The sequence below is a fragment of the Colobus angolensis genome, unplaced genomic scaffold, assembly GCF_000951035.1.
Source record: "Colobus angolensis palliatus isolate OR3802 unplaced genomic scaffold, Cang.pa_1.0 Scaffold217, whole genome shotgun sequence".
In the NCBI taxonomy this organism is placed as follows: domain Eukaryota; kingdom Metazoa; phylum Chordata; class Mammalia; order Primates; family Cercopithecidae; genus Colobus; species Colobus angolensis.
Window position 1 is genome coordinate 3,488,522 of NW_012115344.1, and position 14,596 is coordinate 3,503,117.

At 39.2% G+C, this 14,596-nt stretch overlaps 1 protein-coding gene across 2 annotated transcripts in view; it reads right to left on the bottom strand.

Moving 5' to 3' along the window:
* The window catches only part of MANBA (mannosidase, beta A, lysosomal), a 149,051-nt gene that overhangs the window by 27,451 nt on the left and 107,004 nt on the right, over positions 1 to 14,596 (bottom strand). For both annotated transcript variants that reach the window (XM_011943217.1, XM_011943218.1), the window contains 3 exons: positions 13,039 to 13,156; positions 11,022 to 11,108; positions 6,746 to 6,913 (listed from right to left, as the gene is read on the bottom strand). In XM_011943217.1, coding sequence (XP_011798607.1) covers positions 6,746 to 6,913; positions 11,022 to 11,108; positions 13,039 to 13,156 — 373 coding nt within the window. The remainder of the gene's footprint in view (positions 1 to 6,745; positions 6,914 to 11,021; positions 11,109 to 13,038; positions 13,157 to 14,596) is intronic.

Sequence of the window (14,596 nt, forward strand, 5' to 3'; positions counted from 1 at the left end):
CCTGTAAAATATGAATCATTTACTTCTTTAAAAATACTAACAAGTCCCAGAAATGCCAAGTAGCTGATCGAAAATTAATAGGACCACTTACCTTCCTCCCCATTCAACAACCACCAGCACCTCTCTGCTCTTTGCCAATCCTTTATACCTTTTCATAAGTAACACTTAGCTCATCCCTCACAGCAGCTGTTCTTAATCTTTTCAGTCATGTTTTGCCTCCACTCTCATTCATCATGGGTGGTATACAGTCTAGTTCAGAGTTTCTCAACTTTGGCCCTATTGACATTTTGAGCTGGATACGTTTTTGTAGGGGTTGGCTGGGGGTGGGGATGTCTTATGCATAGTGGGATATTGAGTAGCATCCCTGGCCTCTACCCAATAGATGTCAGTAGCTCTCCCCCAACCTTGAAAAATGTCTACAGGCACTGCCAAATGTTCCACGGGGGCAAAATCACCACCACTTGAGAACCAAAGGTCTAGCAGGTATGAACAGAAGCTACTGAGTCAGATGGACCCGAACCTGACTTTAAATCTCAAATCTGAACCTTATTATTTTTGGACAGGTCTAAGCCTCGGTAGGTTTATCTGCAAAATGAGGATAATAACAGTACTTCCTTTACAGGTATTATAAATAGTAAATAACTCACATGTGAAAGTGATGGCTAGGTGTCAACCAATTCATGTTCTTGTTTCTATAATATAAAGCCATCCCAAGGAAGTGGCTTCCTAGCCCATATGGGGCCATGTGCCTCATTCTCATCCTCTTCCCCCATTTGCAGGTGAGGGTGTAAGAGATGGTGCAGCTGGAATAAAGTGTCTACATCTCTGAAAGAGGAGCTGCCTGTCAATCAGGAGCAGCCCTTTCATAGTGTCAGTGAGTAAGAAATAAACTTTTATTATGTAAACCACTGAAATACTGTGGCTTACCTGTTACAACATTTAGCTTAAGCGCAAGTAAGTGCTTAACAGAGTGCCTAGCACACTGTGAGAACTCAAAATATAGTTATTCTCATCTCAGTAGATGAGACTACTTCCTTTTTCACTGAGAAGATTCATTCACTTAGCAAGTATTCGTCAAATCTATTGTGTCTCTGGCATTTTCTCCACACTGCGGAGGGAGGGAGGGAGGAAGGAAGGGAGAGGGGGAGAGAGAGAGACACAGAGAGAGAGAGAGAGAGAGAGAGAGAGAGAGAGAGAGAGAGAGAGAGAATCTATGACTCTGTCAAGTACTTATACATCAAATCTCTTTTGAGTATTTCCTATGAGCCAGGCATGCAGTTCCTTCTATGTGCTGGAGGTTCAGCAGACAGCCATGGTGACCCTCTTGGAAGAGTGGATGGCAATCTAGTGCTGAAACCAGGTACTGAACAAGTAATTATAAGTATGATGAATATTTTGAAGGAAAAGTGCAAGGCTCATTGGGAATGTAAAACATATTGCAGAAGGCCAGTAAGGCTTCCCTGAGAGGCAGACTTTCAGAAAATAATTTTCTCAAATTTTCACCATTATGTTTCACTTTTTCTTGGTATATCAATCCATATTTCATTTCTTGTTTCTCTTCCATCATTAAAAAAAAAAAAAATCCTTAACCCTTTCCTTTGCCAGACTCTCTGTATTCTGGTCATCTTTCTATTTTGCTTTGGTACTACAGCCAACCAACTATCTTCCACTCGTTTTTTTTCTTAATCTCCCTCTACTGCCCTTTTCCCTTAGATTCCTTAGGACTCCCCTTATCCTAATAAAAAGTCCCTTTAATCCCTTGCAGTACATCAGATTTCTTTACCATCCTCTCATTCATAAACCCCTGACATTCAATTCCTGATCATGCCACTCCACTGAAATGTTTTTCAAAACTTACCCATGAACTTCCACTTACTAAATACAGCAGTTCTTTCTGTCCCCACTCATTCCCTCTCTGGTGTGCAATAAATGACCCTATTTAACACCTATTATTTCTGAAGCTCTCTCCACGCCTGGCTGTTTGTTCACAATTCTTCCACATTCCAGCTTCCCCCAACCTTCCTGATTCTTCCTTCTCCAGCTACCCTCTCCAGCCCCAGATGGACACTCGCTCTCTCTCAGGCTTCTCCTTGTTCTATACCCTGTCCCATGGCTTCCCCTCACAAGGATGTTCTGATTACTCCCAGCCCACACCTGCACACTTGACCTCATGTTCACTGCCACACTTACATTCCTGATAACCAGCTCCACATTTCTCTCTGTGTTGTTTTGCCAACATCGCAAATCCAACCTTTTAAAGCAGAATTCCTTGTTTACTAATTCCAAACTTATCTGACTATGCTCCCTTTCTTGCTGATGGTACCCAGAGTGCAGTCATCTTCAATTTCTCCCTCTCCTACCTCCCACATTCAGTCACTCTGAGTAGCAGCAACTCTACATTCAGATTTTTTTTCCATCACCTCATTTCCAATCCCACACCACTGGACTCCACTACCTATGACCTCCACGACCTTGAGGACTTAATGACTCTAAAATAAATATATCACCTACACTCCAGGGAACTTCTACAAATTAAGTAAATAAATTATACAAAGCACTTATATAATGAATTTTTTTAAAAAAAATTGTTAAAGGACAGAATGTTGCTCTGCTGCCCAGGCTGGAGTGCAGTGGCACGATCATAGCTCACTGCAGCCTTGACCTCCTGGGCTCAAAATAAACCTCCTGCCTCAGCCTCTCAAGTAACTAGGACTACAGGCACACATGCCACTATGCCCAGAGAATTTTTTAAATTTTTTTGGAGACAGGGTCTGGCTGCCTCACCCAGGCTGGTCTCAAACTCCTGGCCTCAAATGTTCCCCCTGCCTCAGCTCCCAAGTCACTGGGATTACAGGTGTAAGCCACCACATCCAACTTTAATTTAATATATTAATATACAAAAATATTAATTAATATAATAATTATAATTCACATATTGATCCCTGACATCTCTGTAACTTGGAGTTTTAGTTATTATAACTGGTTTCCTTGTCTAGAACCTCTCACCTCCCTAATATTTGCTAGTAAAGTTATCTTCCATAACATGGACCAGATAAAGTTCCTCCTCTCCTGCAAAACGTCCACTAACTTCCCACTGTCTACTGAATAAGCTCAACTCCATAACAGGACTTAAAGTCCCTCTATGGTCTGCTTCCAGTCTTTACTACCTTCCACTCTCCCACAGGAATCCAGGAGTCCCTTGCTCTTAGCTACCAGGCACTGCTTGCCACTCATTATACATACCACCTACTTTCACATCTTTTTACCTTTATTTACATTGTTTTCATGACCTAAAGTACTACTAGACAACACTTTGCCTCAAAATTCTCAACCTGTAAGGTTTGGCTTGAATGTAAACTTTTACTTGAAAGCCTTTTTAGATTCTTTCAGTTAAAATTAATGGTTCTGCCACACAGTTCCCAGTATTATGAAGCTACATTCTTTATAGCACTTTTTTCACTGCCTAAGGTCTGATAATTTTTTCCCTGCTTCCCTTTCACAGCAGACTGTAAGCTCCACAAGGATAAGAGTGTCCCCACAGCATCGGGGATGAGGCTTTGCACTTGGTAATAGGTACTTAGTAGATGTTGGGTGAATTCAAAAATATTAAAAAGTATGATGAACTTATAGGTGATATTAAATGTTTAAAAATATTTTTGCTACAATGGCTTTGAAAACATTGAAGAAGGCCAGTCAATTGGACTTGATTGATCAAGCTTGACAGATTTCCCTTCATTCCTTGAGATTCTTGAGAAATTTGGTAAGCTGAGCCATGCAGTAAAATTACAAACAAGTCTCTACCTAAAAATATCTGGCTTTGATGATGCATTATAATTTCCTTCCATTTATAAATCATTTATTCTTTTTTTTTTTTTTTTTTTGAGACGGAGTCTCGCTCTGTCGCCCAGGCTGGAGTGCAGTGGCCGAATCTCAGCTCACTGCAAGCTCTGCCTCCTGGGTTTACGCCATTCTCCTGCCTCAGCCTCCGGAGTAGCTGGGACTACAGGCACCCGCCACCTCGCCCGGCTAGTTTTTTTTTTTCTTTTGTATTTTTTAGTAGAGACGGGGTTTCACCGTGTTAGCCAGGATGGTCTCAATCTCCTGACCTCGTGATTCACCCGTCTCGGCCTCCCAAAGTGCTGGGATTACAGGCTTGAGCCACCGCGCCCGGCCAAATCATTTATTCTTAAGGTGTGGTTATTTGTTGCAGATCTCACAGATGACACCTCTCTAAGTCATGACCTTAAACACTTATTTGGACCAGGAAATACCACAAGGTGATCCAACAGAATGGCCATTAAAAAAAGCATGTGCAGTAGGAAACCAATCATTACAGCCAATTTATAGATGAATCAATTTATGCTGCTTTACCTTTTTATGATGCCTAATAGTCTGATGGAAATTAAAAGCAGTAGTGATTATGTAGCATTTCATAGTGCTCATCTTCAAAAAATTTTGCAAACATCAGTTACTGCTCACAGCTCATTTTAAGATAAATAAGTCCCTAAAGAGAAAGGCATATCTCCATTTCACAGGTGAAAAAGAAATGGCCCAAAGAAGCTAATTTTTTAAAGCTTAAGAAAGTAGTGTTAAAATTAATGATCAAAATGTATAAGTGTCTGAAGACCTACCTTGTTGAACAAAACCAACAAGGATGATGATGATGATGGCTAGTCTTAATTAAAAGGTTACTGTGGGCCAGCTGTGGTGGCTCATGGCCTGTAATCTCAGCTCACGAGGTGGGTGGATCAGGAGGTCAGGAGATCAAGATCATCCTGGCCAACATGGTGAAACCCCATCTCTACTAAAAATACAAAAATTAGCTGGGCGTGGTGGCACATGCCCATAATACCAGGTGCTCGGGAGGCTGAGGCAGGAGACTTGCTTGAACCCGGAAGGCAGAGGTTGTAATGAGCTGAGACCACTGTGAACCACCATCTTCCAGTAATTCACCACAATGATGACACACAAAGCAAAAGAGGAGAGGCACCTGATATTCTCTAGGTCTTTTAGAAAATATGGAGTTGTTCCTTTGGCCATATACATGTGAATCTACAAGAAGGGTGATGCAGACATCAGGGGAATGCATCTGGTTCAAAAAGGAATACCCCACAAACATTAACATGGGAAAACCAGAGGAGTCTACTATGCTAGCCAGCAGGCTGTTGGCACTGTTGTAAACCAACAAGTTAAGTGCAAGATTGTTGCCAAGAGAATTAATGTGTTGAGCATATTAAGCACTCTAGGAGCCAAGATAGTTCCTCAAAACTCGAGGAGGAAAGAAAGGAAAAGAAAAAGAAGGAAGCCAAACAGAAAGGAGCCTGAGTTCAATGGAAGCACAGCTGGCTACACCCAGAGAAGTGCACTGTGAGAACCAATGGAACAGAGCCTGAGCTTCTAGAACCTGTTCCCTATGAATGCATGGCATAACAGGTGTTTAAAAAATAAAAGAGCTCTGGATTGTAAAAATATTTTTTTTTTGTTAAGCAGAAATGTGGTGTCCCCTCCCCCAAAGAAATATTTTAACTTAAAAATAAAAAAAAAAGGTTACTATGTGTCAGACTGAGTCATGTACCTTCCATCCATTATCTCACTTAGTCCGCATAACAACTCTTAAAAGTTAGCTCCTATTTTTAACCTAACTTTATAGATGGGAAAAGGAAGATGAAGTAACTTCTCCAAGATTACACAGACAGAAAGTGACCCAGCCAGGATTTCAAAGCATGAGTACTTAACCACTATGCTATAAAATGAAAATCCTCAGAAACTATAAATCCATCAGACATGAAAAACACAATACCAATATTGTGAATAAAAAGATTATAAAATAAGTGTTCTGTAAATATTCTTTAAAACTTGTACCATCACATTTTGTGAATAGAAAAAATTATTCACGACACATGACTTAGTATATCAGGTAAGTTATATATTTGAACCCACGTTTTTTATGAATTTTCAGTGAAGTTTCTTCTCATAAATGGAATAGCACCTTCAACTGGGCATGTTTAGGTGCCAATATCACATACTATTTTAAAAAATAGATGCCCTTTCAAATTGCTTCCGGATATACCCAGATATTTAAAACATCTATTTACAGACACAACAGTGTAAAGACAACCAGATTATTAAATCACATGTTAAACAAAGTTTTTCAAAAGTTAAAACTTTGGAAGGCATTACTGAAAAAAAAAATGCTTTTTCTCACAAAAAGGCCAATTTATATTAACATATGTCTGTATAATATGCCAATTAGACAAAAAGTGGTGCAAAGAGAATCACTATAGAGCAAGGGCCATACAGTGGGGTTGGAGACCAGCTCTCTCATCTCTCTTTGTCCCTTAAATCACATACCAGGATATTCACATGTGATATATACCAAATTCTACTTTAACACATATGATTACAGAATTGTAGAAGTGGCATATCAATAATCATCTAATCTAGAGATTCTAAGGGCTTTCTGGGATCCACGGATGGACTCCAAGGAGCATGTGACAACCTAGCATTGTAAGCACTGCATTGGTGTATGTGTGGAGAGCGGCACAGATAAGTTCATCCTCCAAGAAGTCCACAGCCCATAAATCCTTTCATCTGCTGCTGCACTACAATGGGATACTCTGTAATCAAACGATACGGTTGAAGACAGCCCTAAAAAGGGGCATAAAACATACTATACCAGTATTCAAACATATCCATTTTAAAGATACATTCTTAAATTCCACTGCATTAAAAAATCATTACTTACTGCCAATACGAGCTCTCTGATGTTTTTCACATAGAGTGTCACATAGTCCTTGATGTAGATTGGCCGGTCAGTGAAATTGATATGGTACCAATTCATCATCAGCGCCTCCTCATTTTCATTATTGCCACTCCATATGATGATAGAAGGATGAGATTTCAGTCTCTTGATCTGAAAATTAAGAAAATATAAAATGATTTTCAAAGAGTTACCATAAAATACTCAGAGCTATAATTACTCATAAAATTAGAGCCCTTGCATTTTTGCACATAAATTCTTACGTGCCAAAAACCTAATTTGAAAATGGCTAGTCATGTTAGCTGTAGGAATACATTGTAAGAAATCTCTGAGATTCTTTTTAACTAGATTTTATAAACACTGATACATAGGGTTTCTCTTCTCTGCCATATAAAAACTGAAGATAATATAACCCCTTTTTTAGAACGAGAAAGAAAAAGGGAATGAATAAACTCATCATTATGTGGATTGCCACAAAGAAAACTTCCAGGAAATACAAAAGGCAGGAGACATTATATTTGGGGGATTGGTTCTTAAGAGCAAATTGGAGTTCTGTGTGAATAAACAAATGAGGCAAAGCAATCACTACCACTGAAAGAGGGACAGAGGTTCCTGTGCAGGCTCCACCGAGATCAGAAAACCAGAAGGAGAACTAGAGAAGGTTTTACAAAGCAAGTGAGTACTAGAGGTATGCTGGCAGTTAAAGACAAATATGGAATGCTCTAAAGGAAAACAGATTAGGGTAATCAGGGTGATGTCTTCTGAAATAACTATCAATGTCATGTCCTGAGAAATCAACTAACATTAAGTTACTGAACATATTTAAATATAAAAGGGAAAACTGGAGAATCCACCTGAAAACTGTGCCACATGAGGCCTGCATAAACTGAGCTCATTTGGGCTGGCCCTACATAAAGGCAAAAGGATCCACTTGTGTTATGTTTGCACTGGACAGACTCAGACATGCCCCTTCTTCTAACACACTAGGACATGTGCTCCAGTAGAGAGCAATTAAATTCCTCTGAGAATGGCAGAGTGAATCAATGGTCAAGAAAAATTCTTTTAGAACATGCTTTGGCAATGTTACCTCATTGATATTTATAGGTTCACTTTCACTGTCATGCGTGATTACACCGATGGCCCCCCACTGATGCTCTCAATGTGTTCTCCGTTCAGGAAGCTCAGAAACTCATATAGATGAAATAGAGATGCACTGAAGGTATATTAAAGAGATATGCTTCATTTTTTTTTTAAAAAAAGTTAAGTCTTGTGTTTTTCTCAGCCAGCCATATAAACACTATTTCTTTTTTTGTCTTTGTACATGCCCAAGAAAGGGACAGCTGCTACCTGACATATTATGTCACTGACATATTTATGCCACTGATGAAAATACAAATATAAATCCTTAAGTGGCAAAAAGCTTCAGTGACGCCGTGTTACACACAACCTTTAAGCTGACTTAGAGTTTTATGGTAAGCTTTACTTTAAAATTTTAACAAACTCTGCATGAAATGGCTCTCCTTATCTTTAATAATGCATCAAAGAACTGAAGATACATAGATGTTTTATTTTAATTATTTATATGAAAGAAAACTAAAAATAAAATTGAAACGTTTGCAACCTGTGTAACTATAATTAATATGTTTAAAGTTATTCATTCATCCACTCATCTACCCACTTCGTAAATAATCCACAGAGTGGGGACGCAGAGGGGAATGAGCCCTAGGACTCAGGGAGATGACAGTCTTGCAGAGGTGACAAATCCTTGAACAAGTAATTCAAAGTGTGATGTGTGTCTCAAAAGGCAAAAGGTTTTTCCCACGCTTAAGAGGGGCCAAAGGAGAACAAAGGAGGTGGTCCACAAGGGCAGTGAACGGGGAAGATGTTCCAGGACATAGACAGCAAGATGGAGATGGTTCCTGAACAGGTGCAGACACCAGCTGGACGGAGTCCCGCACAAGAGGATCTTACACCTTACCCAGAGGGCAAGTAGCCACCTCAGAGGAGCTGTTGGCAAGGGAAGGCGTTTGATTATACTTTTCAAACCTTTTATTTTAAAATGAAACACAGTTACAGAAAACAAATTATGATATGGTGAATTATTATAAGGCAATCACCCTTATAGCCACCACCCAGTGCAGCCATGCCGGAAGCCATCCATGTGCCTCTTCCTAAATCACAGCCCCTTCCTCCTTCCAAAAGTAACCACTATCTCGAGTCTTATAGTGTTATAGAAATCGCTTCCTTGCATTTCTGTATGGTTTTTCACAAAATATACATCTGTAGACACTATGTTATGAACTCTAGATTTTAACACACTTGATGGATTCAATTCATTGACGTCCTTATCCTTATTGAATCTCAAATTGTCCACCTTTTGGTTGCTCAGAGTCTCTCAAAAATCCTTTTGACATAACTTCGATAGCTTCCTTGTTATCTGTATGTTGAGATATTCTAGGATCAGGGTTCTGAGCAGGAATGTGGTATGACTTCAAATGTGTCAGTGGAAGATGACTTTGGCAGCTCTGTTGAGTATGCACATATTGAAAGAGACCAATGCTAGGGAGTCCAATCAGAAAACAAATGTAATGTTTGAGGACAGGGAAAAATAAGATTTGAACTAGAGTAGTAAGTATGGGGATGAGAAAGTAAATACAAATACAAGTAACATTGGTATCAAAAAATTGTCTCAATTTTAAAACCAGATGGATGTGGGAGGTGAGGAAGAAGAAAGTATCAATGACTTTCATATTTCCTGCTAAAAAGAAAAATCTTGAAAGAGTGCATTGGGTAAAAGATAGTAGATGGACTTTGAAGACATGCTAAGTTAGTGGGACAGCTGGTATTATTTGTTATTTCTTTTGTACTGCGTGCCTTACATGTATTATCCTATTTAATCTTTGAAACAGTTTCACGAGGAGTGAACATCATACTAGAGTTATAGATACAGAAATTGAAGTGCAAGAGGTAAAGTGACCTCCCTAAGGTTGCAGACTCACCATTCAAGAAGAAATATCAAAAGATTTGTTCTTTGTATATCAACATTGCAAAAAATCTGGCAGACAGTCGGACATGTGAAATTGAAATCAGAGTCAATAATTATCCACATTGTAGCTTCACCTGAGGTTACCGAGAAAATTGATTTGTTTCTTTCTTTAACAGGTTGCAGAGCACTATAAAAACTCAATATGTCTCCACAGTCTTGTAAACTCTTTACAAGGTAGGGGTGATCTCCTGGTGCAGTGATCATTTCTAATGGATACTAATGAATCAGTCCAATGTTTCAGTAGTATTTTACTAGCGTATGATATACTCACAAGTTGGTTCCTAAACTGTATTTTGGGAGTACATCATGATTCAGAATTTTCTCATATTGACAAGCATCCCATTCTGATTCCACATGGAAACCCATGCCATGCACTTAATATTTAGGGGAGAGGAAATATAATGCAATCTGTGTTTCAAAGCATGATCATCCCCTAAACAGACCTTGTTGCAAAAATAAGTATATTCAGCACACAGCTCATAAACCTCAGATCTGTGGCTAAAACTATCAGTTGATAATATTACATTAACACCACTGCCATTTGTAAAAAGAAGATATCCAGGATTATCTAATATATTTCCTGTGCCAGACCTGGAGTCAGCCATTTCTCTAAGAAGCTTTTCTCTTAACAGGAAAGATTACTTCAGTATAAGAATACTCAACATTACAACATTGGGCATTATTTCTAGGTCTTTTCAGTAGACAGAGAAAGCATATAATCATTTCCTTGCATTTATGTATCCGTGAATATAAGTATAAATGTCAATATGTAGAATCCAAAAGAAACCAAGGAATCAACGATTGATTTAAACTGTTCTCCTGAGCAATTCAAATAGTGGTGTTGCTGTTTGCTGAGATGGAGAAAACTTCAGAAGCAGCAAGATTGTCAGGCAGCAATATGAGTTCAGTTTGTACATGTTACACTTCAGATGCCTGTTAAACCTCCAAGCAGAGGCACCAGGTAGGCAGTTGGATATAAGAAAGAGGAATTCAGCAGAGAAATCAGGACTGGGGATAAATCTGGAAGTCATCAGCCAATAGATGATGGTAAAGCCATGACACTGGGTAGAATCACCTAGGATGTCAATTACCTGGCTGTGTAATATTTCAGGGAATGTAGTAGAGAACAAAAACCAAAATGAAGCAAGATTTTACAAAAGGCAATACTAAAACATATTATGTGTTTTATTTCTTCTTGGAAGAGTAATAACATACCTGGTAGGCAACTTCTGCTCTCACTGAATCCAGGAAGCCCTGATCAGTTGGATAAAGGGCACAGGCAAACATAAAATCCTGCCATACCTAGCAAATCAAATAAAAGGGAATGCAACACTTCCATAAGTTTTATTACACAGAAGAAAGTCTTCATTCTGAGCTCTGGGCATTACCTTTCACACAAATGAAAAATTAAGTTAGCCTGATGAGTGTGATCATTGGGGCACCATTATGCATAAAGGCACCCAGGAAAGGTATCAAAGACATTAAGACTTCCCAGAACTGCACAAAAGTGTACAGAAACCTGAGAAGAGAAAACCCCAGGCAGGTATAAAAGAAAGGGAAGACAGAAGAATTTGAAAAAGAAAAAATGTGTGAAGGGGACATAGAATGAGGCTTCCCTCCAACCCCTCCTCACTTCTAATTCATTCCAATTTTCACCAGGCATTTGGTGTATGTATGATTCTTACCACCAGACTGGTAAGAATCATACTTCATTTATAAAGGAATTAGCTTTTCATAGACAAAAGGATTACTACATGCACACTTTAGTAATGAAACTACGTCAGTCCCTTCCTAAGGAGGCCGTGTGATGCAACAGTTAAGAACACAGCCCCTGCTGGGAGCAGTAGCTCACACCTATAATCCCAGCACTTTGGGAGGCTGAGGGGGGCAGATCACCTGAGGTCAGGAGTTCGAGACCAGCCTGGCCAAAATGGTGAAACCCTGTCTCTACTAGAAATACAAAAATTAGCCGGGCATGGTGGCATATATCTATAATCCCAGCTACTTGGGAGGCTGGGACAGGAGAATTACTTGAACCTGGGAGGTGAAGGCTGCAGTGAACCAAGATCGCACCACTGCATTCCAGCCTAGGAAACAGAGCCAGACTCCATCTCAAAAAAAAAAAGGTCATAGCCCCAAAGCAGCCTGTCTGAGTCGGAATTGGTTTCCACCATAAACATGCTGTTAGAGTTTGGGTAAAATATTTAACCTCTTCATGTGTCAGTTTCTTTATCTGTAAATGAGGATAGAGAATAGTAACTACCTCACTGAATGGGCATGAAGATAAAATACGTAGAGCACTTAGAACAATGCCTGTCCTGGCACTCAGTGAATATTATAGAATAATATCATTGTCACAATGACCATCAGCATTATCAATATTAGTATAATTCCTTGTCTTCTGTGGCATTCTTTATATTTTAGAACAACAATAATAGAACTAACAGAATATATTTTCTTTGCTTTATCCTCACAATTGCAAAACACGTTAAAAGTACTTAATAACAATATTAGGGCCAGGTACAGTGGCTCGTGCCTATAATCTCAGCACTTTGAGAGGCCGAGGCAGGTGGATCACCTGAGGTCAGCAGTTCAACGCCAGCCTGGCCAACACGGTGAAACCCCATCTCTACTAAAACTACAAAAATTAGCTGGATGCTGATTTACTAAAAATACAAAATTCAGCACACGCCTGTAATCCCAGCTGCTCCGGAGGCTGGGGCAGGAGAATCGCTTGAACCCAAGGTGGGGAAAGGCGCAGTGAGCTAAGATTGCACCACTGCACTCTAGCCTGGGCAATAGAGTGAAACTCTGTCTCAAAACAAATTAAAAATAAAAAATTAGAAAAAATTTAGAAAAACAACATGAAACACACCTTTACTTAATTTCATTATTTTTCTTCTCTTTAGGTTTTGTCAGATCTCCTTTAAGTGTTTTAAATATTTTCTTTTATTTTCTATCCATACTTAAATATCACAAAGAAAATTATTTTAAAAGTAGGTACATGTGTACTGGGATATAAATAATTTACAGGATATCTATCATTTAAAAATAAATAATTATGGTAGTTGTAATCACCTGTGGCTCTGGATTTACAAGATGCCATTTATTCCTATAGCCCCAAATGGAATATCTGGCTCTGAGACAGGGGCAATTGCATCATTCAGAACATTGGCAATCAAACTGAGGATAGAGTAACTTATCAATACATAAAATGCTATCAACTTCTCACCATTATTCCTAGTTCATCACAGAGTTCATAGAATTCATCCTGCTCATAAATTCCTCCTCCCCAAACCCGAAGAGTATTCATGTTAGCATCCACAACAGACTGTAAAAGGAGCCGTAACCTGTAGAAGACATTTTATAAACAAATCATAACTTGGAAAAAAAACCAGATAAACACATTTCTAATCTCTGTTAGAAAAACATACTCTAAAATCATGATGGTTTGGTTATAATGTGAATTAAAGAAAGTAAGATAAAATTATATACACATTAAATAACCACATAAACAGAAAACCTATGGGTGATATCTTTACCTATTAAATTTTACCTATTTATTTTATTATACTCTTTTTAAAATTAAATTTATGTTTTATATTTATTCCTATAAAAAAATACAGTTGTAAGCCTTGGAAAGTATGCACTAATTTTATACAAACCCTCCACACTATAAAACAAAATCAAGACTTGAGTATTAGTGCCTAGCACCTGTATCTCCTTTTATACAATTCTTCCGGCCCAGTATTTCTTTCTCTAGTAAATTTCCCTTTTACTTTTTCCAATTCCTATTCACATTACCTTCAGGAAAATCTAGAAACTTACAGGCAGCTTGAGAGCATGTACCTTCCCTCCATCCCCACAACACTGCTCAAGCCAAATAACAGGATGGGCAGACCCAGAGCACTGAGGGCTCAGCACAGGCACCACGGCAGGCTTACCAACTGGACCAGCCGGGCTGAAGGACCACAGCCAACCCAGCCCCAGCTGGGAGGGGAGAGGAGCATTTGAAAAGGAAAAGGTAGAGCCAATTATCCCGTGGCTGTGTCTGGAGAAGAATTTCATTTTCTTATGAAATCTAAAATAATATACACATTTTAAAATAAAAGGAAATTACTACAACTTTTGGAAAAAATCAGGTTTTAGTTACTGACCACATTTACATTCTAAACATCAAATAATATACTACAGTGCACATTTCTACATTTGTAAATATGCTAAAATGTTATTTAATTTAGATAATAAATAAGTTTAAATGTGTTTATTTTCATTTCATAAAGTTTATTTTCAGCATCACAGAGATGTAAGTTTAGGTAAAAGTGGTTCCAAGATGGCCGAATAGGAACAGCTCCAGGCTACAGCTCCCAGCATAAGCAACACAGAAGAGAGGTGATTTCTGCATTTCCAACTGAGGTACTGGGTTCATCTCACTGGGGCATGTTGGACAGTGGGTGTAGGACAGTGGGTGCAGCCCACCGAGCGACAGCTGAAGGAGGGCGAGGCATCCCCTCACCCAGGAAGCGGGAAGCGAAAGGGGTAAGGAAATTCCCTTTCCTAGCCAAGGGAAACCATAACAGACAGCACCTGGAAAATCAGGTCACTCCCACCCTAATACTGCACTTTTCCAAGGGTCTTAGCGAATGGCACACCAGGAGATTATACCCCGCGCCTGGCTCAGAGGGTCCCACACCCACGGGGCCTCCCTCATTGCTAACACAGTAGTCTGAGATCGAACTGCAAGGTGGCAGCAAGGCTGGGGGAGGGGCACTCACCATTGCTGAGGCTTG